Below are 14000 nucleotides of genomic sequence, written 5' to 3'. Positions count from 1 at the left end.
TGTGAGGGGGGGGGGTGTTTGTATAGATTAACATGGAGACAATGCACTTGGTGGGATGATGCCTATGCAAACAATCAATAACTGTGGGGATACTTTATTAAATATTTTCTTAAAAGGACAAGTTCCCAGGATCGAATACTGGTGTGGGCATGGGTGTTCATTGTTGGTATCATCAATTATATGAAATCACGACTGATCATCACCGCGATTAGGCAAAAGTGGAAGAAGAGCGACGTAAAATAAAATAAAAATATACAAAATACTTTGGACTCCAAGCAAATAGTGTAATAGAATTAATACGATCAAAATTTACCCTTAAGTTCATTCAAAATATTTGTCAGTAGCTTAACACCTGCCTCCTTTGCCAGAAAGTTGAGTGATGACATGATGAAATTGATGGACACTCACAAACATCAACGCCCAAGCCGGGATTCGAACACGGGACTCCTAGTGTCGTAGCGCGATGTACTAACAACCACTCCGCCACGGGGGGCGGCTCTTATTTTGCAGACTACGGCTGCCAATTTACATAGAGTTCGGATGCAGAAAAATTACGAATGCTACATGCGTATTGCATTGCAGTATCCTCTCTTGGAAATTCTCTTTCTTTTTTTCTTCATTCATCCATTCCCCCCCAAATATCGAGTCTGGAAACTTGAGACATGCAAGTGTGTGAGAAACTAGCACTTTCTTCTCTGATACTGCGGATAGTCTGCAGTGGAATACACGGCTTGATATAAAAAAAAAAAAAAAAAAAGAATACGAGGAAGACTGTATGTATCACGTCATCATCTTCTCCTCCCCTCTGCAAAATTTCAGGGCACGCGCCTGCAGGGTGCAGCACATAAAGGTTCCTTTCAGTACGTTATGCATAATTCAAGCCTCTGTGCAAAACTTTTTCTTCTTACGTTCTACAGATTTGCAAACTTCTGCACAGTGTCTTGTCCGGAGTACACACTTTTATTTGTTAGGTTTGTCTACATCTAGCACGGCGAATAGTAATGTATATGGTACAACGGACTTCTTGTTGACACGGCATGCACAACAGCACTGCCAGAAGCGTGAACGTCACAAAGCGTTGCAGTAAATTAGTAACGGAAATAATTAAAAACAAAGGCATTATGAAGAACGAATATCCTGTTCTGCCCCTCTTCTATACAGTAAAACTTTGGATGGGCGTTGGAATCCTGGGTCCGATATACATTTTTTGTATTTTTTTCTATGTTGGTTATTTTACGACGCTTGTCACCACGTGGGTTAATCGTAACGATGAGGATGGACCGATGAAATGGGTGATGGACCAATGAACATGATACAACCATGCTTGGCCAGGGTTCGAACGCAGTACCTCTGGCTTAGTAGCGTGACGCTGACAACTCTCTGCCAGGGAGGCCATATTCGTGCATCCCTAAAACATTCTCGATATACTCTATAATTGTAACTTAAAATATTAACTTAAATTCGAAAAATATCAGCTGCCATGTTTATTTACAGTTTAATGATATTTATGGTTTTATATGATTAGTATTTTGTATATTTTTCTACACAAAATGTTTGCTATTTTTGTTCATATAATTATTGAATTTTAAATCCAGAGAAATCCTGCTTTTACATTTCCTTTCATATATGAGCTTCACACCATCAGTACATATATTTTATTTCCTTTATTTTCCTATCCTAGAACCTAATAATCACCCTTAAGTGATTACGACATTAATGTACTTTCACCAAAAGTGTATCTTATATCTACAAAATCCTTATATAAATTATTTATTTAGAGTGATTTAAATCAAGCCACCCTGATTGGGCGTCTTCCAAAAGAGTGACCATTGCACTCCCCTTGGTATATTTTTGATCTACACAGAGTTCTAGGCTCCCTTTTTTAATGTCTTTCAAATGCATAATTCTCATTCCAAATGCGCATTTTTATTTATTTTCTTTGGGCGTTCTTGTCAAGCGCCATAGTAATAAGACGACCTCTGATCTCGTCTTTTCTTTAGGAACAGAACGTCAACAATTCAACAAAAGGGGCTGGTGTTGCAGTAGGAGAATAAGCAAATGAACCACAAACATGCATCTGTAGCTAGCCTTAAAGCTAGAACAGAAATTCGCCAAGGGAGAAATACATCGAAGTTCATTCAAGACTGCACAGAGAAGATGTTCTTGGGATTTCCCGTTGTCATCATCGTATTTATCTTACAGTTTCAACCAAATGGTACTCTTAGAACGTGCAGATAAAGGCATGCTCCGGAAGTAACCGTTAGGTTAGGGAAATACGTACGTTTACGGAGATTACCCAATTGAGGCTGAGATTTTCACTCTGATATTTCGGGGAACCACTGCCACTTCGGTAAAGTTACCCAATGCATAATCAATATTACAGTATATATACACACATCTCTTGTGTTGCTTACACAGGGTGATATAATAACGAAACATATTATAAAAAATATATTTAAAAAATAAGGACCATACACAAATTAAACTTGGAAGCCGATCAATACCAGGCTGCAACTTAGGCGTATTTGTGTGTTCTAAGAACCGCCTAGCGTATTGTTTTCTATTAACAAACAAAGATTAAAAGGCTGCATATTTAATCAATAGAACAACAATGAAACCTAAGAAAAAGTAATGAATATTAAAACGTAGGTTCTTAACATTATAACGTTGCAGATGCAAAGTTTCTTCAAGTTCAGGCAGGAGTTTAATTAAAGCGTTTAGCCTGCTAAGTGGACATGTGCGTAAAGTGGTCGGCTTTCGATCTCGCCACGTGAGGGTCCCTTCATCTATGTCGTCTAATCATCACTCATCGCCGCGGTTAACCACAAGCGACAGAAAAGCGACGTAAAACAACAAACTACGAGTATTATATTGCGTCACTTTTCCACACTGGCGTGCCCAAGGGAAGGGTGAGGTGGGGCGGTCATAACCTCTCTGGCACAGAATTCCTAATAAAAAATAACTCAAATGCTGGAAATGATTACAAAATACAGGACTGACTACTTAAACAAGATAACCCACTCCCTCATTCCTATTTTTAGTCAAGACGATGGATTTGTAATGACTCCCAGTTTGTTTATTTAATGTCCAAAACTTGAGTGACGTGTAAAATGTATGTCATGGATACTACTTCAACACATATCATCCTATTTATCAAATCGCGAAAGAAGCACTGTGTCGTCGTATAATATTGTGCCTAAAGAGCCAGCCACCCTAAACTGATAATTCAACACATTTAATGCCTCTTATGACTTCGTGCAAACAAATGACGACGCTCTTGACATCGTACAATGGATAGCAAGCAGTCCAGAAGCTGCGACTGCTGACGGCGATTCAAAACTATGTAGAAGTTTCCTTTCTTGGCACGAAATAATTTACTTGTATAATCAAGTGCCTCGGCAAAGAGATGATTCTAATGCCGGATCTCCTCGATGGTGTAGTGGTAACGTCTTCGTGGTGTAACTAAAGGGTCACGGGTTAGATACCCGAGGCATATAGTGGCTCGGATTTCACTTTAAATTGTAGATCCAGTCCAGATTACCCTATCTGTGCATAAAGAGTGCCAATTGTCCTAATGGCAACTAAATAGCGTGAAAAGCTGATAACATTTGATTGATTTGACCTTCTTTACTTTTATCTGGACAAACTGTTATGTGAAGTTGAATGGTCTCTTCTGTCTTTCTATTTGGTGAATAATGTGGTGGATGATAAATACGTATACTTACACAAAAATTGAACCTGGGACCCTTTACTTTGTAGAGCGTTACACTGTACACAATGCAACGCAGGCTGCGAAGAACTAATGGCGCAGGTGGCCTTGCTTTATTTACGTTAATTTTTTTTCGTTGCTTTTCTGCCAGTATTGGTGTATCGCTTTCACGATAAAATTGAAGGAGGGTTATTCGCAGAGAAAACCCATGCCAGCACCGGGCCTCGAACCGAGGAACTTCGACCACCGAGCAGGCAAAGTCAATTTGTTTAAAGTCCACTTTATGTTAATAGGTTAACTGGGCAAGTCGAACCACCGAAATGTACGCACCGAGTACGTTATCAACTGCTTGCAGTCATACAGGTCACTGGATGAGACTCTAGGATTTACGCAGAAGGCTTTGTTTACTTTTCATTCGATTTAAGTTAAATCTCCTTTGACCACACATACGTTAATAGGAACAAATCCTACAAAGTAACTTTTAAATACAAAGCGATGTGGCGCAGACCTGATTGACTATCAAGATTAAATATCACAAACCTTGCTTGCCCATTCCAAGTCCGCTAATCCAGCGAAGAAACCGACGCACTTTACCAGGTCTCCCCCTCAGAAGTAACGTTGGGGCACCTGAAGATTTGTTTACCACTCGCGTGACCTCTACTTCTGTCCTCGCATCTTTGGAAGCCGGCATCCACCCTCGGGCACCCACTAGAGGGGGCTTGTTCGCCTTGTCCCCAGCCGTGTTGTACAGGATCCACCACCGACGACAGGTGATTCAGTCTCCCCAAAGCAGTGAGGAAGTCGCTCGAAACATATCACGTCACGCTCCACATTAAATGTGTTTACTAACTTGTATCACTGCACGGCACTCCGAGAAAAAGCAGCTCCTTTTCACAACACACGAGCACAAGAACAACAAAACGTTCCGCACAACACAATACACGTTGCAGCACTGCTCCGACCGCCGCAACCACCTGTCGACTTTCGGAAAAAGCCACTCTCGGCGTTTGCGCTTGCGCGCATCAACTTTCTCACAAGATCTAACTTCACGGTCTGTATGTGTACCGTGCCGTGATCTAGCCTACCCCTCTCACACATATTTCCAAGCAGAGTGCCAACTCACGATAATTTTTCAGTCTCTTGTCATAATTTATCTTGTAGGCACACTGCTATTGGGACACTGGCAAAATTATTACAGTGTGCATGAAATTAGAAAAACCTTTATCCTAGATGATAAATTTGAAAGATCGGCTATCCGCTCAACAGAAATGATTGATAAGGCATTTTCAATGGTTCAGTGGCATAACATGTAATTTTTAACAACGTAATCGCATTAATGAAAATTAATTCCACTAAAAATTCGAAAATATAATCAACAGTAACACGTAAATTATCCCCGGTTAACGACATCGCCTTGTAATCAATGGGTCTCGGATTCGATTGCAGGCACACTTGGAACTCACTAACTGTAAGCCCAGTCACGATTAACCTGTCTAAGTATAAAGTGGACTTGACAGTACCATCAGGTATTATCAAATGCCATGAAAAGAAGTGCAAATCCATACCGAAATAAAATAAAAAACTAAACTGTGACAAGGCCTCTCTTTAGTGACAAATGTGTGCAAGAACAATTTTTGTTGAATGCCGCGTGGCCAGTACATCGAGTCCCGGCGCCGGAGTCTGCTACGATTTATTTTGCAAGTAACTCACCAATTGTTCTCACAATACTGGATAAATACCCATTTTTGTATGACCAGTATCGTTGAAAGAACTAGGGACCATGTGTGTCAAGAGGGGAAAGAGTCGAACTGGCCCCCGCTGGTAATTGAGTGTGTTCATTTCAATATTTTTTTCTTTAAAGAAAGCATATTATAATTATAAATATAATCGATAACACAAATGAAATTCAGTTCATTAGAAATGTATGACTAAAATTTCACTCTAACTTTCAACAACTTTTTGAACGAGGTATGTAAAAGTAAATAAGAAAAATGAATAACTTTGTATTTCAGTACATTAGCTGCATGATTTTTTTAAAGGAAAAAAAACAGTTGTGCTGGATATTCAGTGATCTGAAGTGTGTTGTGTAGAAGAGCCTCTCAATGACATAATAATAAAACTCGCAATATAATGCCGGTAATTAATATTATTGGTGTATAATAATCATTGCTTCATTTTTGTTATTATTTCTACTACTTCAATTTTATGTTACAGGCCTAATCAACTCCTATGCTTGGGGCCACTCGCATCAAAGCCAAAGCACTGGCTAAACTAGCCCTTTTTTTGGTCAAAAATATTAACGTGTTGTTTAACAAAGGAAACTAATCTGCGACATTTAAATTCACAGGGCGTGTTTACAGGTACAGCCGGCGATAACTGTAATAACAAACAAATGCGAATTTCAACAATTGGAAACGAAAAACACCAAAGAGAACAACGTCTACTATGCCCGAGTACAATCTGGCTAACTGCAAAGATAAGGGGGATGAATGGTGAGAAAACGAAATGGATGAAAGGATGAACACAAATGGACAGCACACACAGCACGAGGCCCACAGAGGATTATACTGGCGCCATAGCCTTGTTGGCTTGGAAAAGTGTATTTACCGGGGTGTACTACGCGGAAGTGAGGTTGACTTTCGAGTGCCTTTTTAAAAGGCCACTTCTTGCACCCCATGAACATAAGATATTCAAGTGTCAAAAACATTAGGAGCATTTGCATAGTAATATTCACTATAATATTGAATCATAGTTGTATCATATTGATTCATATCAATTCATAACAAATTTGAGGATTACAGATTTCCCCTTTAAATCGGCTGAGTAGATGTTTCATTACCAAAATGGTAAACTTACAGAAGGTAGTTATTTTATCATCTCACAGTCTTCTGGAGTAACGCCAAAGATTGCGAGACCATCCATAAAAAATAAGAAGACAACGAAACCTGTAGAAAGAGCTGAGCACAAGTAATGCAGTCTCCATATTTCTACGGAAAATATGGCAACACTCAAACAATTCATCATAATCACAGCCGCATAACTGAGGAAAAAAACATAAAAAATATAACCATAAACACCATTTTAATATGGAAACAGGACTTTACTTCCCGAGCGGTTGGCAACGTTGTTTGTAAGATCTGACTGACGCAGAGTTGCCTAACTTCATGAAAACGCATAATTACAGCCTCGGCTAACTTAAAAATGGATAAGGTCTATCTATGTTATAAACTATAGCTCCAACGAGCAACATTATCTCCAAGCTACAAGCAGTCTGCACCATTCCCGTGAAGGAACGCAAGCAGAGGGAGCTATATTCGGTCAAACTTGGCAACTGAAGTCACCTGGCAGGCTGCGAAGAGATGTCCGTCCACCTTTCCTGATACGTACACGTGAAAAGGGGGGGGGGGAAGCAGTGTTGCAAGTAAGGGAATATGAAACCGCGCAGGGGAATTCAACATTTCTGGTGGTGGTGTGCAACGGCACGCTGTGCAGATACCTTTGTTTCATAGTTGAGAATAAAAACTAATAATACCTCTTTATGGTCTTCTCTTAACGAAAGGAATATAGTTAAATGAGAACGAAGTACATGAATCAATACAACAGTTCTACAAATAGAAACAAATAGTAAAGCACAACGAAAAACAAACCTAACATAAACAGTACTGCTGAAGAGCGCAATCACAACATAAGAAAATGAAACAAAAAAACAAAACAAAGATATATATATTTTCAGAAAAATAGTCGTACTTGTTTACTTTTTCATCTTTTCTTCTCTTACGCTCTGTCGGTTTCAACGAGTATAGAAAGGACAGAACGGCAAAAAGGCTGAATTCGATTGTCCTTTGTTGATGTAAATAAATGTAAAAATTCACCTTATTACTTCTGCCAGCGGCCGGCGTCGATGCAGCTGCGTAAGCAGATCACGTGGTTTCTTCACCACCAAATAGTGTGTTGCATCAGGCCGACAGTAAATCACAACTTTGCAATAAATTTGCTTCAGACGATACATCACACTGGAACTTCTACCTACGGGAGGGAAATATATGTTCCCACTTTCCCAGCGAGCATGACAACACTGCCAGCGAGGAGAAAAACTGCATTTTTTTTAAAGCGCAGTCTGCAAACGAAGCTGGCCTGGTTCAAGCCCACAACGTGGAGGTTAACAAGATTTATGTAACAGGAATATTGGCAAGAGCAGACACGGTGTCTGCTTCCCATTCTTTTACATCGCCGAAGGAGTTGCCAATATCGGTTCATTGACGAATTAGCATATTTGCTGCGCCGTCTGCGATTCTTGGGAATCTCCGAAAAGATTATATCGCCAGCTGCAGACAATAGCCGCATTCCGTGCTCCTTGGTACCCCATCATTAACAAGTACAGGGGAGGAAGAGTAAGGGTAGGTGCTGACATTATACCGAGACAAGACGGCCTTTCAGTAAATTTTAGATGTTAGATGTGGGGCATTCCATGTGAAAATGCCCCTGAACCTCAATTTTTAAAATTAAATGCCATGCTCTAACTTTATCCTATCTTGTGAGTGAGGAATCTAAAATTATCATTTGCATAATAATGCAAGTATTACACATAATTAAGTTAGAAGGTATTGTTTTAGTTTATTTTAACTTTGATTTACTTCTGTTTTGTTTTGTGTCCCACCCGTGACAAAAAAAAAAAAAATCGCCTTTAACTGTTACATTTTCCCCTCAACTCCACTAGAATAGTCAAAGGTCAATTACCTTCTCTCTTTGTCTTAAATAATTAATTTTTCATCACTTGACAATTCACGGAAATTAAAATAAATTTCTCATTAAGTGAAGAGGCAGTGTTGCGTCTGCCCCACCCGTGACACAAAATTGCTCACTTAATTTATGCCACTTTCGCCCCCGCACTAAGCTAAACCTTATTACCAAGGGAAAGTAAACTGTCCTTACACCCCCCCCCCCCACACACACACAAATACAGTTTTGGAACCCAATCGCCGCCACTGTTAACTATCAGAATAGTTACTTTAATATAAAAAATGTAGTCAGCGTGTCCCACCCGTGGCAATTAATTCATCTATTTCATGTTAGTCCCCTTCATAATTGGTCGTATTGATAAAAAATTAGTACTTAGTCATTTCTCAACAATTTGGAGGACGTACTCCACTCGGTATGAGTAAAAACGTTGAGAACGTGCTCACAAAGTAAGCACCTACTTCTTCATCCACTACTTCCTCCAGTGATTAGAATATGCTTACATTTTGATATCAGTGGGGAAAGTGCATGCTCAGAAAATGAGCAGGCACACAATTTTATGAGTACTTGAGTAAGACTGTATAATGTCACCAGGTCATAAAAATGTTTACATGACTATGAGAAATCGCTGCGGGGGAGGGTAGTTAATTTGTACGAAATGTGAGCACATGCTCATTTCTATTAATACAACCTCATGTCACTAGTGTTATTTCTGTATACGTAAGTACACACTGTACCTTCCATTAATTTATTTTTCGAATGTAATTTGATCGATTGATTGCTTTGGTTTATTTTATTACTTCGCTTTCTGTCACTTTTGGCTATTCGCGACGGTGAGGATGAGTGATGAAGTTGATGACACACGCAAAGAATAACCGGATTCGAATCCCGCACCTCTGGCGTCGTAGCGTGTTGTGCTAACCACTATGCTACGAGGTCGGCTGAAAGCACATAAGATGACATGTGAAATATTGCTTTCTGAGTACTTTAAGCCACCAATTACAACAAACAGACACTTTGTAAACTACATTGCAGCCTCAACTATATCGATGGTAGTTCCTAACTCGACTAAATCCAATGGCCGTAGTTATTACTTGCACACAATTTGCAGGTCAATATGATCCGGATAGCGTGATGCACGCGAATTTCTCATTCTCTAATCGACGGTCCGGATGCAGCGAGCTGAAGTGAGCTTTCAGGAAGAGGCACTTCTTCGAGTTTCAAAGTAGTATCCTTGGAGGTTGCATGCTGCGATGAAGACCTGAGATCTTCAGCACGCACGGCCTCCGCTTCTATCGGCGCTTAGCTGCAAATAGCCTTGTATAAAAGTTTTGGGATATCTGAAGTGTGAGATGATATTGCAATACCAAAATAATTCATCAACGAAATTGCTTCATTAAAGAAACAATAGCAAGCAATGGCCTGGACGATGGTAGATGAATTTTCTTGGTATCACAATACCCTCTCACTCCAAATATCCCAAAAATTGAATGAAAAAGATGCCTTCGCCCCGCTCCATGCAGCACACAGACAGAGACACAAAATTGAACACTACAATCTCGAAACTGAGAATGAGACAGCACGAGATGTTGGGAAAATATAAAGTAAATCAAAAATTATCTACTGTGGGATTTATTCGAGCAAAGCAGATGGACATCTACCTGATTTCAATTACGTGTGCGCACTTATGGAGAATGTATCTCCAACCCTCTTCTTGCGAGAAATGTTCAATACAGGAAATTTCTTCTACTTCCACCGCAGTGTCCTTCACTCATTTCAATCGCTAAAAATACTCGACCTGTGCTCCCATCCTCTTTGGAACATGGTCGAGCTTGTTCCCGAAATGCCACGGAGGAAAGGAAGCTGAAAAAACGTCAGGAAATCAAATGCCACCTCCATCAGCAGGATTCGTGCTAAAGAGTGGCGTGCAATCGATGTCAAAAAAAAGTTGCAGACGCGCTGATTGCGGTCATACCTTGAACCCGTAACGGTGACTGCGAAGCAAGCCATATGATTTCCCGTTATACCTGTCCCCCTCGTGCGCCGTGGCTGCGTTTGATACAATGAAGCTGGTAACCTCAAAAGACGAAGGGGAAAATATAAATAACGTAAATGGGGATTATTGATAATTTATCTGGGATTTTCATCTTACTTTTCCATTTTTTTTATTTCCAACACTCGCCTTATCTTCAAAACACACATTTTAAAGATATTTTGGCGCGTAAAATCTTTACATTAGGATTTATATGTTCCCGATTTCTCATACTTTTTAACAAACTAAAATACTAAAACATTCAGTACTTATACATTTCTCTAATTCATATACAGACAAGATTACATTTTATGCATATGCCAATCCCAATAGATAAACTGCCTGCCTCGGCATCAGTGCTGACATAAACAAAATTCGCGTCTTTAGAACATAAACATTTATTAATATACCGCCAAAACCAAAATTTTCAATTCCTTTTTTACCTGATGGGAACAAAGCGTTATGCTACCAAGTACCCACCACACCACAGGGTTCGGAAACCTCCACAACAAGATTATGAGACGAAACAGAAAACTGCAGTGTTCTATCAATAGATTGATTGATTGATTTTCTTTACTTTACTTTTTGTGCCACTTATTGGCTAATTTGCGAAGATGAGGATGAGTGATGATATGATGAAACTGATAAATGGACACTCACAAACATCCATGCCCAGGCCAGAATTCGAACCCGGGACACCCTGACGTCGTAGCGCGATGTGTTTCTATCAATAGAATCCCGCCGATGGCGTAGTTGTAACGTCGTGGCCTTGTAATCAAAGGGTTCCGGGTTCGATACCCGGTAGAGGTACATGCCACAGGGCTTCGGATCCTACTTTAAACTGTAGGTCCAGTTCCGATTAGCCTTTCTGTGCATAAAGTGAACTTAAACAACAACAAATCGAATTCCGCAACAAGATTTAGTGACTTGGATTATTTTACTTCGCCTTTCTGCCACTTTTGACTAATTGCGAAGATGGTGATGAGTGATATGATAAAATTGATGAATGGACACTAACAAACAGCCATACCCAGGTCGGGATTCGACTCCGGGACCTCTGGCGTCGTAGCGCGATGTGCTAACAACTCCGCCAAGGAGACCGGCTTCCGCAACGAGAGAATGGGACAAAGAACAACAAATGTACATAGCAGGCACAACACATGGAGGGTAACCAAACTAAAGGAGAGGTCTGATTAATAGTGAGAAGGAAACAACTCAACCTTCAAGACACTTCTTGCTATCCTCGCAGGAAAAAAAAAATACCAAGAACAATGGTGTGTACCGCAAGCTGTCTTCCGATTAGCCAAGGTGAACGAACAAACGAACTTGGCAGATGATAGCAGAGTTAATCACAATTCCTGCCTTGAGTAAGACATCTAAAATGGGAACAAAGCAACAGTATGAAAAAAAATGTAGTCTAGTCCTCATTATAAGTAGTTAGTTACCAACCGATGCCTTGTAAACAAGGGGTTTTGGCTTCGATAGCCGGTAGAGGCACATAGTGGTTCGGATTAGCCTTTCTGTGCAGTAGGTGGACTTGAAAACAAACAAAAGGGACGGTGGTCCATAAGTTCTACTAGTTCCTCAAGTTAGTATTTTTTGGAAACTTAAGTTAATTTTACAAATTGTAATATTTCAGAAGTACAGTGTTTTCATTTAATGGACACTTTCTTGTACCGCGCCGCATATGCATTAAAAGTTACCCCATGAGGCAGGGTGCGAAATCATTGAAGATTGGTGGGGGGGAGGAAGATCTTAGTCTACACACACACAAAAAATATACATATATATTGTATATGTTTGTATATGTATATGTAAATTATATGATACATATTTATAATGTTATTAAATATCAAAGCAAATTACTAAATATTTAAAAAATACATTAGTATTAAATACACATAAAGGAATGAATTTGATATTTTTTTACATATCAGATAATGTATTTATAATTTCTTTACTAACTGATTAAAGATGTCAATAAATTACAATAATAGTTGAAATAGTTTTATTATGTATAAGTTTTGGTTTATTTCTGCTTTCTATTAATATAAATCAATTTAATATCATAGTTATATTTGTATTGCATTCTCGTTTCACTTTTACTGTGCATATTGTTGTTGGTGTAGATTTGTTAATGATTTTTTGAGAGAGAGGGGGGAGGGGAGAATCATTCAACACTCACAACCGCACTACTTTGTGTGTGATTTCGATATTAACCTTAGTAAAGTATACTTGAAATCAAAACTAATTGCGTATGTTTTGTTGTTATAACAAAAACTCCCCCCCCCGAAAATTTTTGGTTGGAGGGGGATTTTTGAGGCCAAGATTGTTGGTGGGGGAAAATCCCCCTGCTCCCCAAAGGATTTCGAACCCTGCCGTGACGGTTGAACTTTGTCTTTGTAAAATGTACACATGATCTTTCAACTGTACGTTCATATTTTGTCACGTGTTAAGTATTTCATTTTTAATTAGGTGTAAATATATACAGGGTGATTTTTTAAAACTCATGGTTTTCTTTGTTGTGTAAAATTTGTAAATGAAGTATTATTTCCATGCGGTTTGTGGCAAATGAATAAGGAAGGATGGGAGATTTATTGGAGTATGTTTACCGGTTTATATGCATCCCGGGTAAAATCGCCCACGCCTCAACAAAACAGCAAATATTCACCAGTGTACCTTTCGCGTCTATATGGCCTGGGGGTTTTGATGCAGTGCGGAGGTTTAAGTTTCCTCCTGTAGATAGCACCGTTGTCATTGTCAACAATAATCAGGACATTGAGCTGTTATATTGTTGTGCTGGAAAGTTGTGTGCTTTTGCGTAATTGTTGTGCTGAAAAGTTGCGTTATTGTGATCAGGACACACAGTAAGAGTGGTGTACTCCTTGCAGAAACGTGTGTTTATCGTGAAAAGTTTTTGGAAAACTGATTCTGTTGTTGCTACGCAAAGGGCATTTAGAAACAAATTTGCCTCACGTTCTGCCTTAGACAGGAACACAATATTATCGCTAGTGAAGAAATTGGAAGAAACAGGATCGCTTCTGAGTGAGACAGGGAATCATCGGACCCCGCGGGCAGGTGTTGTGGAAGATGTCAGTGCTCGACTCTTGAGGTCGTCCAAGAAATCTCTCCGTTCGTTTGTCACAAGAAACCGGCTATAGCTATTCAACATGTCAAAAGGCAGCGAAAACTGCGAAACTAAGGGCGTACAAAATTACAGCTGTTCAAGAATTGAATGATCCAGATAAAGTTAAACGTGTAGATTACTGTAATTGGTTTTTAATGTTTATTGTGCGTAATCCTGATATTCTGAAAATAACGTGGTTTACTGATGAAGCCTGGTTTCATCTCTCTGGGTATGTTAATTCTCAGAATACACGGATATGGGCAGCTCAAAATCCTCATAGTGTAATCGAAATTCCGTTGCACTCACAGAAAGTTGGGGTATGGTGCGCTGTCTCAGCATCACGTGTAGTGGGTCCAATCTTCTTCAATGAAACAGTGAACACAGAGCGGTACAGG

At 39.5% G+C, this 14000-nt stretch overlaps 1 protein-coding gene across 4 annotated transcripts in view; it reads right to left on the bottom strand.

Moving 5' to 3' along the window:
- trc (Serine/threonine-protein kinase tricornered) overlaps positions 1 to 14000 on the bottom strand; it is a 171003-nt gene that overhangs the window by 83212 nt on the left and 73791 nt on the right. For 2 of the 4 annotated variants that reach the window (XR_014441995.1, XM_083126448.1), the window contains exon 1: positions 4250 to 4733. The exons of 1 other annotated variant lie outside the window; for it this stretch is intronic. Coding sequence is in view for 2 of the 3 variants with exons in the window: in XM_083126448.1 (XP_082982574.1) it covers positions 4250 to 4400 (151 nt within the window). In the remaining variant the exon portion in view is untranslated. Of the gene's footprint in view, positions 1 to 4249; positions 4735 to 14000 lie in introns of those variants that run through there. One more of the 4 variants, XM_083126449.1, reaches the window with a different exon arrangement.

The sequence above is a fragment of the Lepisma saccharinum genome, chromosome 8 (assembly GCF_977018435.1).
Source record: "Lepisma saccharinum chromosome 8, izLepSacc3.1, whole genome shotgun sequence".
NCBI classification, from domain to species: Eukaryota; Metazoa; Arthropoda; class Insecta; order Zygentoma; family Lepismatidae; genus Lepisma; species Lepisma saccharinum.
Note: the sequence above shows the minus strand (reverse complement) of the source record. Positions and strands in the feature narration are given on the sequence as shown.